The 14914-nt window shown below is 40.8% G+C and overlaps 2 protein-coding genes across 3 annotated transcripts in view; one reads left to right on the top strand and one right to left on the bottom strand.

The window, feature by feature from the left end:
• Positions 1–3602: 3602 nt before the first annotated feature.
• On the bottom strand, positions 3603–10934 carry phyh (phytanoyl-CoA 2-hydroxylase). 2 transcript variants are annotated; one of them, XM_085387253.1, is made up of 10 exons: positions 10773–10934; positions 10565–10660; positions 9848–9903; positions 9510–9620; positions 7863–8031; positions 6566–6647; positions 5946–6127; positions 5712–5861; positions 5440–5574; positions 3603–4300 (listed from the first exon to the last, which is right to left on the bottom strand). In XM_085387253.1, the coding sequence occupies exons 2-10, from the start codon at positions 10628–10630 to the stop codon at positions 4247–4249; spliced, it is 1005 nt and encodes a 334-aa protein (XP_085243379.1). In that variant the 5' UTR covers positions 10631–10660; positions 10773–10934; the 3' UTR covers positions 3603–4246. The 2 variants fall into 2 exon arrangements, with proteins under 2 accessions (XP_085243379.1, XP_085243378.1); XM_085387252.1 differs by lacking the exon at positions 10773–10934 and having other exon boundaries at positions 10565–10754.
• A 2560-nt stretch (positions 10935–13494) lies between these two features.
• cdk17 (cyclin dependent kinase 17) overlaps positions 13495–14914 on the top strand; it is a 57014-nt gene continuing 55594 nt past the window's right edge. Inside the window, exon 1 of the mRNA XM_085387250.1 lies at positions 13495–13812. The gene's annotated coding sequence lies outside the window, so the exon portion shown is untranslated. The remainder of the gene's footprint in view (positions 13813–14914) is intronic.

Here is a 14914-nt window from a genome sequence, read left to right as displayed (position 1 = left end):
AGAGCACTTTGCTCTCATACTGCTGGCTTACTTGTAGTAAGCCAGGCTACTAAAGCTACTGAAAAGTAGAATGAGAGGCAGAATCTTTCAGTCCCCTCTTCTGTGGAACCAGCTCTTAGTTTAGATTCAGGAGACAGACAGCCTCTTTACTTTAAAACTGTGGTAAAAACTTATCGTTAGAGCTGGATCAGGTGACCCTGAATCCCCTCTTAGTTATGCTGCAAAAGGCTTAACCACTGTTTCCCTCCCCACTCTCACCAAGTAATAACCAAGGGGGTTATCTGATTGCTAAGGTTTTCTCTATATTATTGTAGGTCCTTTACGTTACAATATAAAGCTGATTGAAGTGACTGCTGTTGTGATTTGGCGCTATATAAACAGGAACAGAAACTCTGCCTCTATAAAATGTTCCTTTTATACCCATCATGACTATCCCATTTTAAACATTTGTTTTTTGTGTACTACTGTGAATAAAATATGGGTTTATGAGATCCACATGTCATTGCATTCTGTTTTTACATCTCATCCCAACTTTTTTGGAATTGTGGTTATATAAAACATGGCCAAATAAAAAAGCTCAGGGTTCATCCTGCTTAATGCTCCTTTTTCCTATTTTTTTGGCTCTATATGATGTCAACAGAAACAAATATCTCTAATATGCTCGCCTCAGGCACATGAATCTGGCGGCAAAACATGTGAGCGTACTGCAACAGGGTCAAAGAATGAACATGTGGAGATAGAAATGAGAATAATAGTTCCTCTTTAAATTTTGAGTTGCAATTTAAATTGGTCTCTGCAGATTTTACCCTGGAGTGTTTGTGATCTGAAATTTCCTTTGAAGGAAACTCAACAGTCCTACTCAGAAAACATTAAACAGAAAATGAGCCAGAAGTCAGAACCTGTTTGCAAGACACACATAGTTACAGATGCATACGCAGCATGTGTGTGCATGTGTAAATATGGGTTATATATATGCATATACCAGTGATGGGATTTCCAGCTCTTTTTAGAGAACCGGCTCTTTTGGCTCGGCTCCCAACTGGCTCTTCAGGTTGTTTTGTTGCTTTAATTAATATATTATTAACAACAATAAAAAAATTACGCACAAAAGGAATTACTAATGTAAAAAAACTCGTGGTTTTATTTATATATGTTTATATATAAATATATGCGGTGGCCCCAAGAGACAAAGCAAGTACAAACTCCAAAACATATTTCTAGCGTTAACTGAACTTCCTTAGCAGAGCTACCTAGATCACTTAAATTACATAATTGAAAGCATATGTGTATTGTTTGTGTATTTATACACAAGCACTCATATATATTCAAAAAAAAAAAAAAAAAAGAAGTTCATTTACCTGTTACTACCACACACCAAATCCGGTCGTTGGTACTTCCTGGCTTGTGTAACCACTAGGTAACAAAAGCTCAACACTGCGCCTAGCATCCTGGAGCAGTTGTGTTTTGTATGTGTTTTGGAGTTTGTACGTGTTTTGGAGTTTGTACGTTCTTTGTCGCTAGGGGCCACCGTAAATATACTTTTATTTATTCACTCCACATAAAATGTAATAAATAAATCATATAATACAAAAACCAACTATTTACATTTCAACTTTTAACCATTTAAATTTTCAGCTTTTTCCTTTTAAACAAATTTTAAGTGAAACAACACAAAACACTGCAAACCACAACACAATTAAATATAAATTAAAATACGAAAACAAAAAGAAGATGCACATTCTCTGTCATATGGGCCTGCATGAATAAACTTTCTGAATCCTTTATCATCCGCAACTGAAAATAGTTGTGGATGATTACTATACCTTTCTAATGTGACGTTGTTGTCCCTGGCTCTCTTTCTCTCTCTCTTTCCCTTCTGCTCTGTTCCTGTGCTACTGCGAGTGTAACTACCGCCCCTCCCCCCTCATCCCAGCGTAAAGCACAAGGCTCGCGTGCGGAGTGAAGGGGGGGGAAAGTGCGAGAGAGAGGGTGAGAGAAAGGGGGAAAGAAAAAAGAAAAACCGGATGCAATGATTGCAAAGTGCTTATGCTGGTATGGTTTAAGTGTCCTCTTTTGCATTTTCCTCCGCATGACAACATGTACTTATGTAACATATATGTTTTTCTAGGCTTGCTTTTAGTGACCATGACGGTCTCAAAGTTCAGCTCGACTTTCATGCTTTTGAACAAAGGCTTTGTTGAAATGTAACCACGTCGACTCACTCTTAGCAGTGCTGCTTTTAAAAACAACTAATTAATTGCAGTCATATGACTGCCACTATCATCAAGTGCCAGCCACTTTGACTTTAATTCAATGTTAAACAGAGAAGTTCATCAGTGTTTTACAACTCTGTTTCCTCCCATTTTCAAAGTTAAAACTTTCAGATCTGGCCTCACAAAACCTTTTTCTTTCTTCCAGTGGAGGGCAAGCAGTTACTAATTACCTTGCACTGCTTTTCATCCAACTATATCAGGTTCAAATGCTGATGCTCACATTTGTGGTGTGCTGCCTAACTCCACAACAGATAGGCCTCAACAACAAAGTGACATAGTTCTTGAGCAGCTTGTTTACCAGACCTGTTTGGCTATACGTAACTCTTCATGTTAAATCTTCAAAGCAAATCACACTCTCCTAGGTACAACCAGAAGGTTGCAGGTAAGAATCTGGTGACCGTGATATGTTTTTCCTTGATGCCTTGTGTTTTGGAGCCATTCTGTTTTCAGGTATCAGTGTCATTGCTTGACCTCCACATTTCACACAGGATCTCCAGAAGCTAGTACGACTTGGAGCCTCTCACTATGTGGAGACTTTACTAAAGCCATGTCACTGTCTTTCGCTGCTTATGAATATTGTGTAACTAGAAGGTCATACAGATTCAGGCAAATGAGTCTGAATTAGCCTCACCGCTGGACAAAACAGCAACTGCGATAACAGGAACATAAAAAGAAGCACTTATCTAATTCAGGGTGGGTTGGAGCCTATCACAGTTATCATAGGGCAAAGGGTGGGATACGCCCTAGACAGGTCACCAGTATAAGTGCACAGACACAATAACACCCACAGAAATTTAAAATCAATTAACCTAACAAGCATTTATCTGGACTGTGAGAGGAAGCCAGAGTACCAGGAGACAACACACACAGGAACAGGGAGAACTTGCAAGCTCCACACAGACAGGCCTCAGTCAGCCTGATCTGCAGTCAAATCCAGGACCTTCTTGCTGTGAGGGGACTCTACCAGCCACTGCACCACTGTGCTGCTCGGGGAATGTTGTATTCAAATAAATTATATTCGTTCTTCAGATGCAAAATGCCTCTCAGCAATAGAAACATGTCTCACATTGTGCCACGCCAACACACCCTCTGTGCCACATTTAGGTTTGCTGGATCTGGTCACCTTGCTCGGAGCAAACAAGTTAGGGACTATCAGATAAAAACAAACCACCTCAAATGACTCTCCTCTTGAATTCGAGTTAAGTTTCTTGTGCGCTCAACAGAGAAAGTTCTATTTTGTAGGAGTGAGTGGATGATTACCGTCCGGTTTAATCCAGTCACTGGAACTTAAATTATTACAAACCCCAAACTTTCTGTGTATGAAACTCAAAACCACAGTCTGTTTATATAGCAGTCAATTCTGAGTTTTATTGCTAATATTAGCAAAATACACTACATTTATTACATGAAGCTCAAAAACTCCTGTTGAAAGATTAAAAATGCCATTAAAGATGCAAAAATAAACATTCTCATTAATTTACAAGGCAGAATGCCGCAAGATTAAGGCCTCTGTTAGTGTCAATTCACAAGTGCAACATCACTTAAACACTTTCATTAATCTTTCTTTCCACTTAATCCCTTTTTGAACTTCACACTCTGTCACTCGTAACACACTCGGTTTTCTTTATGCAAAAATCAATTATTATTTAGAATCCTCATTTGTGTAATTAATGTCTTCTTTTTTTCCCACTTGGCTAAACAACTTTACAGATGGATTTTAGAAGGATCTCTGTGCAGTAAAACACTGTTAAATGTTGAATTATATGCAGACTAATCCAGTGCATTTAGGTGAAAGAAAATCAGTGACTGTTTTCGCATAAATTAGATAAGAGTTGTTTGAAGCCCTTGCAGAGCCCTCAGCAGAAAAACCCGAAAACTTTGCTGCAGTGATCCAAAGCCTGTTGCTTCTCATTCAGCCGCTGTGCTGAGATGGCGAAGTTTGAGCTCAGTTTCATCACCCCGCAGCAGCGTCTTCACATCGAAATCCTCTCTCCCTGCACCAGACGACCCCGAATTGCCCAGGTGTCCTGTGAGAGAGACGGATTTGAAGGAGAGGTTAGCCACAAAAACAAATCCCTTTTATTTTCCTCTGTTTTAATGTTATTCTAATAGCAAATTTTGGAGTTTACAGGAACAGAAATTCCTTTAGCTTTTCATCAGACATCAGCTGCTCATTATGAGCCAGCTCATAATAATAGCAATCTTATTTAAGCCGTGTTTGAAAGGTTTAGCAGATGGTGGTTACATGTAAGCCAGGTTTGATGTTTTTTATCTTTGTGTTTACATAAAGTAAAACCAATGTGTTGTATTCTGTCTGACTCTGTTGCCAATTTCCTGAAATGTCTGTCGGGTGTTTTGTTCATATAATGGGAAGAATGTGACTTTAATTCAATTTCAGCAGGAAAGTTTCTACACAGTCTTTATTCTCAGGTTGTTTTCTCGTTTAGGGCAATTACATCCACTAAGCCACACTTCATTCTAAAGATGCATTAACTGAGTATCTCGCTGCGCTCAGTTTCTGTTTTATATATATAATGACACGCCAGGTTGCACGCTTCCTGGCACACATGCTAAGCAGAGGCTGACCTCGAGGTAAATGTAGCCCATAACAGGATCTTATAACGGGGGCTTGTAAACGATAACGAGACAGACCAGGGATGTTGTTACCTAACGATGCCACTGTAATTTTAACTTTTTATAAATAGATTAAAATCATTAAGTTAAGACGTTTGAATAAAGCTCAGGCGATCATTACGTGCATATGTACAAACATTGATGATATGTGGCAGACTACGAAAAGGCTGATTACAAATGTGAAACGTTGATTTCAAAAGATTTTATTTTGAAGGAGCCTTGCATGGACTACATGACCACAGCACCTGCTTCCTGCCCTGGGCATCACATGTAATTGACAACCTGTGTCTGACTTTGCTTCCAGTTCCTTGTTATGGTTTAACTTTGTTATTACTCCCTCTTTCATTGCCCAGAGCTTTAACGTGGACACTTTCTGGGATTGTGAGCTATCAGTGCTTAAAGCTAGTGATAAATCAACTGTAAACGTATTTATGTGATTAAAAATATAAGGAAAAGCATAAGAGGCTCCTTTTAATCAAAAAGTAATAATGGAAAGAATAAGATAAATGAAGCTTGGATGTACGTGTCTGACCTTGAAAGTGAGTTCATCACCAACAGCGTGCCTCCTCACTATGATCTCCTTCACCTCTTTCTCTATGTTTTCCTGTGTGGTTCCTTTCACGTCAATGTAATAGCAATCACCGCTGGCATAGTGGCAGGAGATGGCCTGTGAAAACACACACAGATATCACACCTCATTACTCGTATGCAAAAAGAAATACCACAAATAATCATGTGGTTGTATGGAGCTAATTTGCATTAGAAAATATCAGGATCTCAGGTGGACTCTGGGTAATGCAGTACCTTGCGGAAGCCCTGTGTCTGGTTCATGCCAGATCCGTGGATGAGCAGTGGATGGAAGAAGACTGTGTCACCCTTTTCCATTTCTAGGTGCACCCTGGGGTGCTCCGGGTCATAGTCTCGGACTCCATGGTACATCTTGTTCACCCCGCCCTGAGGACACATGCAATTATTTAAACACTCTGTGTGTGTACATCCTAGCAGGCATGACTGTAGCTGTTACAGTGTTGTGTGTACCTCCCACTCAGGATAGTCATGTTCCTGCAGCGTGCCCTTGTGTGATCCTGGCAGGACGACCAGGCAGCCGTTCTGTCTGTTCACAGTCTCCATAGCTGTCCACGCACAGACGATCCGATCGACTGGTCGAAAGGGAAAGTAATGCAGATCCTGATGCATCGGGTGACGGGACGTCTTCTTACCTGGAATGACAGAAGACACGTTAGACATTACGGTCCCAAACTCGTTTTCATTTTATTTTCTTCACACAAATCACACCTTAAAGATACTCTATGTTATGTTTGAGCTTAAGAAATGGATTGATGCTTCAGATAGATAAAGAACTGGCCGTTCAGAGGGAAGATTACTAGCACAGTCTAAAAAGAAAAGCTAATAACAATCAAGCACACATCAAGAGTGTTGATGTAATTATGATCACTGCCACAAGAGGGAGACAAAACTAAGGGACACGTCCAGTTATTACATTGGTTATTATTTATCTGCACAATACTTGTCCTAAAAAGAGTCACGTACCTAAAAATACTGAGTTTAAGAGTAAACCCAAGAAGTACGCAGCATCCAAATAAGTATTAAGTATTTGTGACTTTGTGGGCCAAACATTTTAGTGAGAATTGAAATACCTGCATCAGGAGGTTTGTTGATCAGCATTGTGTGCATTGCCATGATGTTCGGTCCAATGAAACACTCAACATACTTCAGGATCTGATAAAGAAAAGCGAAAATTTTTGTTCTGATAGTCTTCAGGCTTGACTTATTTCATTGTTTATCAAAAGAAACAAATTCAATGCCTATTCATTTTTTTGTTTGTGAAAAACATTTAGACATCCAGATTAATGATTGAAGTCCATGTAATGTTTTCTGCTTTATCACCTGTGTGATTACTGATAGCACCTCTGTGAGGCACCAAACCCTTTTTATCAGAATTAATTTGGCAATTAACACAGAAAAAACAACCATCCTTTGACAAAACAGTCAGATTTATCCAACTTCTTGCTTCCCCCACTTCCGTACCATTGATTCATTGAACTCTCTGGCAGCTGCTCTATTCCCATGTTGTTGCAGTATATTAATGACTAACCTCGTATTGTGGATGGATTATCTCATTTGTTTTCCTGACTGAAGTTTGGTCCATTTAGAGCAGGGGTGGGCAATTCCAGGTCCCGAGGGCCGGTGTCCCTGCAGGTTTTAGATGTGTCCTTGAACCAACACAGCTGATTTAAATGGCTAAATTAGCTCCTCAACATGTCCTGAAGTTCTCCAGAGGCCTGGTAATGAACTAATCATCTGATTCAGGTGTGTTGATCCAAGGTGAGATCTAAAACCTGCAGGACACCAGCCCTCGGGGCCTGGAATTGCCCACCCCTGATTTAGAGCATCCTGCCATGCGATTGCATTTGTCCCTAACCATCAGGAACCTTCACGTTAACTTTTATCGAGTGGAAAAAAACTTAGCGTCCATCCTCCAGTTTCAGTGGTTATGTTATGCTAACATAGCTGTGTCACTACAAATGTCACTGCTGTTTAGTTTTCTGTCCTCATTTATGTTGGAAGTGATAGCAGAGCTGTACGTTTTAATTTTTTCAGAAATCTCTCAGTCAGAACATGCTATATCATGTTTAGGTAACTAGCGAAACTAGTGAGCTAACTTCCGCTAATTTCTAACTCTGTTAAATTCAATAAATTCTGCTTTCATGGATGCCTCATTCTCCGTTGCCGCCATGCTTTTTCAGCCATGTGCATATGAAAACAAAGGCACTGCGCATGCGCGTTTTACCCATATTCTATTGCAATATTTTATTTTCTTATTGTTGCATAACATTGTACCGGTATTACTGTAAAGGGTATAATATGGCCCAGCCCTACGAAAAACCCTACTGCTGTGTGTATTGTCTTTGTTTGTATGTGGCGTTCCAGTACCTTTGGTAGAGAGCAGTACCGGAACAGCTCAGGATCCTCCTGAAAGTCCTGCACTTTTGAGACAGCTCTCTGATCTGGGACAAACTCGGACTTTGCTATAGCCACGTCCCTCATCACCACCAGACCGGGAACCTTTATTTCCTGTCGACAGATCCGTTCAAACTCCCCCCTGAAGGAGGCACCAAAACACACACACACAACAGTCAGGACGGAAACATGTCTCACAGATGTTCTGTTGGGTTTAGGTAAGGTGAGTATGGAGGTCAGTCAATGGCATCAACTACTACATCCTCCAGGAACTGACTGTGCACTCTCACCACATGAAGCTGTGCACTGTCATTCACCAGGACAAACCCAGGACTTGCTGCACCAATGTAGGGTCTGAGACTGAGTCCAAGGATTTCAAGGATGCTGTTGCCAAGCCTGTAGGTCTGTGTCCCTTCATGGATTTGCCTCCAAAGACTATTACTGACTCACCACCAAACCGGTCATGCTAAACAATGTTACAGGCAGCGTAATGTTCTTCACGGATTCGCCAGAGCCTTTCACGTCTGTCACATGTGCTCAGAGTGAACCTGCTCTCCTCTGTGAAAAAAAAGGGTGCCAGTGGTGGACCTGACAATTCTGGTATCTTATGACAAATGCCAAGCAGTGAGCAGTGAGTGCAGGGCCCACTAGAGGACATTGGTCCGCCCTCATAAAGTCACATTTCTGATACTTTAGTCAGAGACATTCACACCAGTAAACAGCTGGAGGTCATTTGTGGCTCTGGGAGTGCTCAACCTGTTCTTCCTTGCAGACAATGAGCAGACACTGGTCCTGCTGATGGGTTAAGGACCTTCTACAGCCCTGTCCAGCTCTCCTAGAGTAACTGTCTGTCTGTTGAAATCTCTACCATGATCTTGAGACTGTACTGGACTGCAATGGCATGTATTGATGTTCCATCTTGGAGGAGTTAAACTACCTATGCAAGATCTGTAGGGTCTCCCCTCATGCTGCCAGTAGTGACACTGACCCTAGCCAAATGCAAAACTAGTGTAATAAAAACAGTCAGATGAGCAGGTAAAATGTCACTGTCCTCCAGCTGTAAAACTGTGCCTGTTTTGGGAGTTGTCTCACTGTTGCTCCTCTAGTACACCTGTTGTTAATTTCATTAACACCAAAACAGCTGAAATGGAATAACAACCCCTCTGCTAATTAAATGACCAGATCAATATCCCATAAGTTTAACTGACTTGATTCTACACTCTGATTAAAGTGTTCCTTAAACAGTCACTGTAAAATTGGTAGATTTTCCTATGGCCAAACTTTTACATACTGAGTATAGTGCATGTATGAATAATCTCCAAGAGATAAAACGATCAGCCTTTGGACCGCTGTAAATATTTAGTTTTCCTGCTTATGAAAGATCAGGTATCCTTGTCTACCTTCTGTACGAGGGCCAGCCAATCAGAAGAAAGCTAGCTCAAAGGGGATGAAAGCTAAAACTGATTGAAATGATGGGGGATCTGCCAAAGGCTGGCATAAAATAAATAATCAATATTTTGAACTGTAACCTATTCAAGTAAAAATAATTATTTTATGTGTTTGTGCTTTTTAAAAAGTACTTATTTCATTTATTATTTATTGCCAAGTGTCTGATGTTACCTGAACCTGTCGATGTCCTGCTTGGACACCAGATTTCTGATGAGAAGGAAGCCATTTTCCTCATAGAAGAGCCGCTGTTCCGGGGTCAGCAGGTCATTATCCAAAGTATACCTGCCAAATTGAAAAAAAATAAATAAATAAATAAAAAATAAAAAAGCTTGCCTTGCCTTTTGAGCCAATGGCACTGTGGCACCACTTGCTATTACACATGGAGAGCAGAAAAGTGGGACACTGTGGACCTGATCAATAGAAGAAACTGTGGGAAAGGTGAACGATAAACATGATTGCTGAGTGCATAAAAACCTTTAGCCCGACGCGGAGCTTAGGTGTGTCCTTACCTCAGTCTCTGTGGGTGACCGTAGCTGACGGTTTCAGCAGACGTGGGTGCAGCTCTCTTCAGCAAATCAGTCAAGGATAACAAAAACAAAAAACACGGGGGAAATGTCTGCTATACAGCAGCGAGAGATTATGATTTATAGATTTCAGATCATTTCCAAGATTTTACAGTGAAACATTCTGCCTTTCTGCCAAAATATGTGAAAATGTCTTTTATGTGAAAATCTGCATTGGTGCCCCATATTAAAACCAGGGAAACCGACAACACTTTTTAAAAAAACAAATCACATGTATAAATTTGTAACTAGCTTATCTTTAAGTTGACCTATCTACAGATAGACCTAACAGATTACACCTATTATTTAACAGGTTGATATAGACAATAATCCAATAACAGCCGTTTCCGAGCCCTAAGTAACAGTTATAAATGTCTCCAGCTAGCTAGCATTAAAAACGTTTATTGCAAATGATATGCAGTCCAAACAAACACACTTGTAGAGAAACAACGGCGAACACGAAAATAACTAGCGGTGTTAACAGCGCAAGAATAGTTACAGGCATTCAGCTCCTGTCCTTATGTCAGTATTCTCCGGGAGGCCTGCAGTCCACCGCGGGTTCCCAGTAGCGGAGTATCAGTGTTATCGGGCGCTCACTGCTTTGCTATAGGCTAAGAGCCTCCAACGAGCCGATTTATCGCAAATACGAATTAAAAAAGATACAATCCCCGCAGGATGTCTGTCAAGATGGTTGATAATGACTCGGAGTCTCTCCAGAGGACGAGACATTTTCTGTCAAGTAGCAGTGCGTCGTGTCCTCTGTAAAAGTAGTGGAGAAGTGGGTTGTTGTACTTTACGTACCTCCGCTGACTGGGGAAAAGGCTAGCATGATGACACGCTCTGTGAATGTGCTGTTATGCAAAACACCTACAGTTAGGGTTGCCAACCGTCCCTTAAAATACGGAATCGTCCCGTATTTCGAAACAAAAGTACACGTCCCGTTTTGAGCTAATAAGGGACGCACTTTGTCCCGTAATACAGTGAGAATCAAAAGTGGCCTATAACTTTTAATGGAATTAACGCTTTGTTTGAAAACATAATTCCCAGCCCCTCTCCTGCTTTGTGACCAATGAGCTGACAGCACACTTATGACAATAAGTGTATGACAATTCAGATTACCGCTCATCTCATTGGTCGAGGAAAGGTCGCTTACGGAGAAAATACCGGAAGACAACAGATGACCACAACAAGAAGCATGGCCAACAGGGAAACAAACGCCGACACTGCGGTGCAAGTCTCGGACGACAGTACACCTAAAGCTGGGCAGACACTGTGCGATTTTTTCAGTCACGATATTCAGCTCCTGCTCAAACTGCACGATTGACTCGCAGGGTTAGAAGTTGGTAGGTCACGATGCAGGTCTTACACTATACGACCCGATGCTCTGATGCGACCTGAGAGCTCACACTGTGCCTCCATAAAATTAAGGTTATAACAGAAAATCTGTCGCTCGCTCGCTCTCTCTGTCTTTCACTCACACAGACACACCACCACCAACTTTGCTAAATTGCTAATGAAAAACATTTATCAGGCAGCTGTGATTGAGCAGCAGTGTAAATCCAACTATTTTCACGGTTGTTGTGGTCGTGATCATTTTGTGATGCCACATCGAAAAGGCTCGGATGAGCTTTCCAAAGTTCTACAAGTTGTGCCTCCATCGCTTGTGTCCAGATCGCACGCTGCACAGCCGTGCTGCAACGTCTTTTTCACCGACGTTTACGTGTTTGCGCGTGAGCAGTGTGAGCGGCTGTGGTGAGACCCTCACGAGCGATTGATGATCGGGAGCTGGTCGTGAGGTGTTAATCACTTCTCGTTACCCCACGTATACTACACGACGCACGATGAAGGCCAAAATCGGGCCGATCGCCAAAACCGTCGCACGACTCAAAAATCGGCTCAAAATGGGCCTAAAACCGCACAGTGTGAGCCCAGCATTAGAGCAGCAATGTTTGTTCCCCTCAGAGAAAGGGAAGAATGGGAAAAGGAAAACACCTGGCTGGAAAAAGTTAATATGGGCATGTGCAGTGAATATCAGCGCTATGTGGCCAGAAGTGTGATAATATAATTTATTTTGTGTAATAAACAACTGCAAGGATAGATAGTCATCTATTTGTTGTAATCAATACATAAAAGTAATACATAGGTGAATAATGATGATGAGTTATGATGCGTAATCATGGGAACAAGCGGGTTTACAAACAGGAGCAGCTGATTAGCATTAGAAAAGCTGAAATAATACCTCAACTGAAGCCAATTGTACTAAATGCACTAAATGTGCACTGTTACAAGAATATTTTTCTTTCTATTGTTTTCTATTATTTTAAGTTAAGCAGGACAGAGTTCTTTTAAAGAAAGATTTACTTATATTCTCAAAAGTTAAGCATGACAGGCTTCTGTTTAAGAAAGAGACCTGTTTTATTGCGTTAATGTTGTCATTTTGAGCTAAAAATAAATGGCTAAATGATCATTTGTTTCACATGTGTTCATATCACAAAGAATAGAATATGCATCTACTTAAATCAACTTCAAGTCAAATGGTTAAAAAAAATAATTTCACACACAAAAAAAGAGCTAGAAAATTCACCACACTGGGAATGGTGAAGACAACTGGGTTGCCCGGCCCTGGCCACGAGGTGTCCCTTATTTATTTTTCAGGGAGTTGGCAACCCTACCTACAGTCGTTTATGGATCCGTTAAAACACAGCCCAGTCATTATCACAACGCCGTAACAAGTTTAATAGAATCAAAAATACTTCAATGATTTGTAAGGGAAATTATATTTCCCCTCCTGTGACTAGATGAACGGATCCTTTAAAAATAGCAGGAATATCGCAAAAATGCTAATGGTGTAAACGGGTAAAGAAAAATCAAAACTCTATTGTAGAGTTCAAGCATTTTTATCCCTTTAGCAAACCTTTTCAGCTGTTAGTGAACGTTATTTATTGCAAACAACGGGATTTCATAAGGATTATTTCCAGCATCACTAGTAATTAAAGTTTTATCCAGCAGGGGGCGCCACACAACAATAATTATTCTCATCAGCTTTATAATTTATGCTAATTTCGAAGCTGTTGAAACCCTGAGCGCTATTTAACCATTCCATCATTTTTGGCATCTTCAACAAACACAGACTATTTTGTAATAGAAGTTGAATCGATGAAATAATCGATCTACTCATTTAAAGACTGAAATGGACAGTGTTGCATTGTTATAGTGATGAGTTACAAATGAAAAGGAACGGTATGCTAACAAAACCTGCAGCTGTTTCTTATTTTATCTATTTCCCAACTTTGACAAACTATACTGTACTTAACTTCTAGTTTTACCTACGAGCTAACAAACAAAAAGGCACACAAAATAGCACTTAGAATGTATAATATGCAGTATGTATGTATGTATAGTTTTTGGTGTATGCGTCTATCTACACGTTTTTCTTTACGTTTTTCAAGTCTATGATGTGGAAGATGTCTGTACAAAAAAAACAGCTTTTAGTTTGCACACTGACCAGATAGACATCACAGTGGCTTTTATTTTGGAAATTGCAATAGAACAGACCTTTGTTTTGAAATGTCAGCGGAAGTGCCATTATCGTAATCTACCTTACATGCTCGCACCCCTCCCGTCTCCGCACTCGACATCCTCCAGCCTCTTTAAACTGTCTCCGCTGCCGAAACAGACGACTTTTTCGGGTTTCGGTCTGTGTCTGTTCGCCCGTACACTCGCACACCCGCACACCTTTCTGCTTGTTTCGGAGGATATTTCTTTCTCTGGCGGAGCGTGTGGAGCACAACCCGAGCACAGACGGAGCTGTGTTTCAGGCTACTTCAGTGGGCGGGTAAAGCGGAGGAGGGCATCCGGGCCTGGCAGCTCCGGAGGGTCGGCTTGAAAACGACGGAATTCACCATTTTCAGGTAAATTCGTTGATGGGTCACTTTCAGGTAACGCTTAATGAACAAGCAGGAGGCTAGGCTTCGCCCGGCGACAAAAGACGAAGTCTGAATGGTGGCCATTGGAAATGGCAAAACAGAGGAAACGGCAGCTGGAGAATAATACAGCCAGACTCTTACTGTAATTCATATATTACTCTTTATCCAGCACGATTATACGTGTTGTTTTTGCGCCTCAAACAATATCTTATTTCACGGTATGTTTGTTTACATAACGTGGCTCAGGCATCGGCAGCCAGAATGTCACCAGCGATAGAAAGCGAACTGTAGATTAAAGGATGAAATAATGCATCCTCGAAATCGCCCTAAATCCCAATGAAAACAGTATGGATCATTGCAGGTATAATGCAAGACCTGTACACAACATATTCATGTCACCCCAAACCTGCTCACAATACACTGTAGCTATACAATGAGGCTTCCCTTTAAAGGAGTAGAGGTGCATTTACCATCAACCGGCCTTTGACTTCATATAAGTGTGAAAGAAATGGCTTCTCTGCTACAGTCAGCGCCTTTACTTCAGCTTGTGCCACGTTTTTGCTGATGTGAAAGCACTGTGGAACAAAGTTGGAATACAAACATTATGAAACTGAGTTAAATCCCTTAAAATAACCTCCAAAGAACTCTTGACTTTTACCAAACTGTGGTTGTTCCTGTCAAGTTATTTGAATACGGTTGAGACACGTTGCTGAAAGTGGAAGATAAGAGACATGCCCTTGAAAATAAGTATTATGGACTGACTGTGTTTAAGCAGACACAAGCTCAAGGGTATTTTAATCTAATGCACCAGGAACACACTGCCCTGCTGTTACCCTGAAAACAGTGACCTGATCTTAGGTACACTATTGTCCTAGAGTTTCGCCTTTTTTCTTCTTCTCCCAAATCGAATACAAAAGCATAAAAAACAAGCAATTACACAACTAGAAATCCAGCATAAATCATTTCAGTTATTATCACCATTCAATAATATTAGAGCTCTGCCTATATGAAAGTTAAAAATTTCTGATTATGAAATTAGAAAGACAGTTTGCATTGTTGAAAGGGAAATAGCTCTGCAGTATTGAGC

The sequence above is a fragment of the Rhamphochromis longiceps genome, linkage group LG17 (genome assembly GCF_057381845.1).
Source record: "Rhamphochromis longiceps isolate RC_006_pf linkage group LG17, R_longiceps_female_GT1.1, whole genome shotgun sequence".
Lineage (NCBI taxonomy): Eukaryota > Metazoa > Chordata > Actinopteri > Cichliformes > Cichlidae > Rhamphochromis > Rhamphochromis longiceps.
Note: the sequence above shows the minus strand (reverse complement) of the source record. Positions and strands in the feature narration are given on the sequence as shown.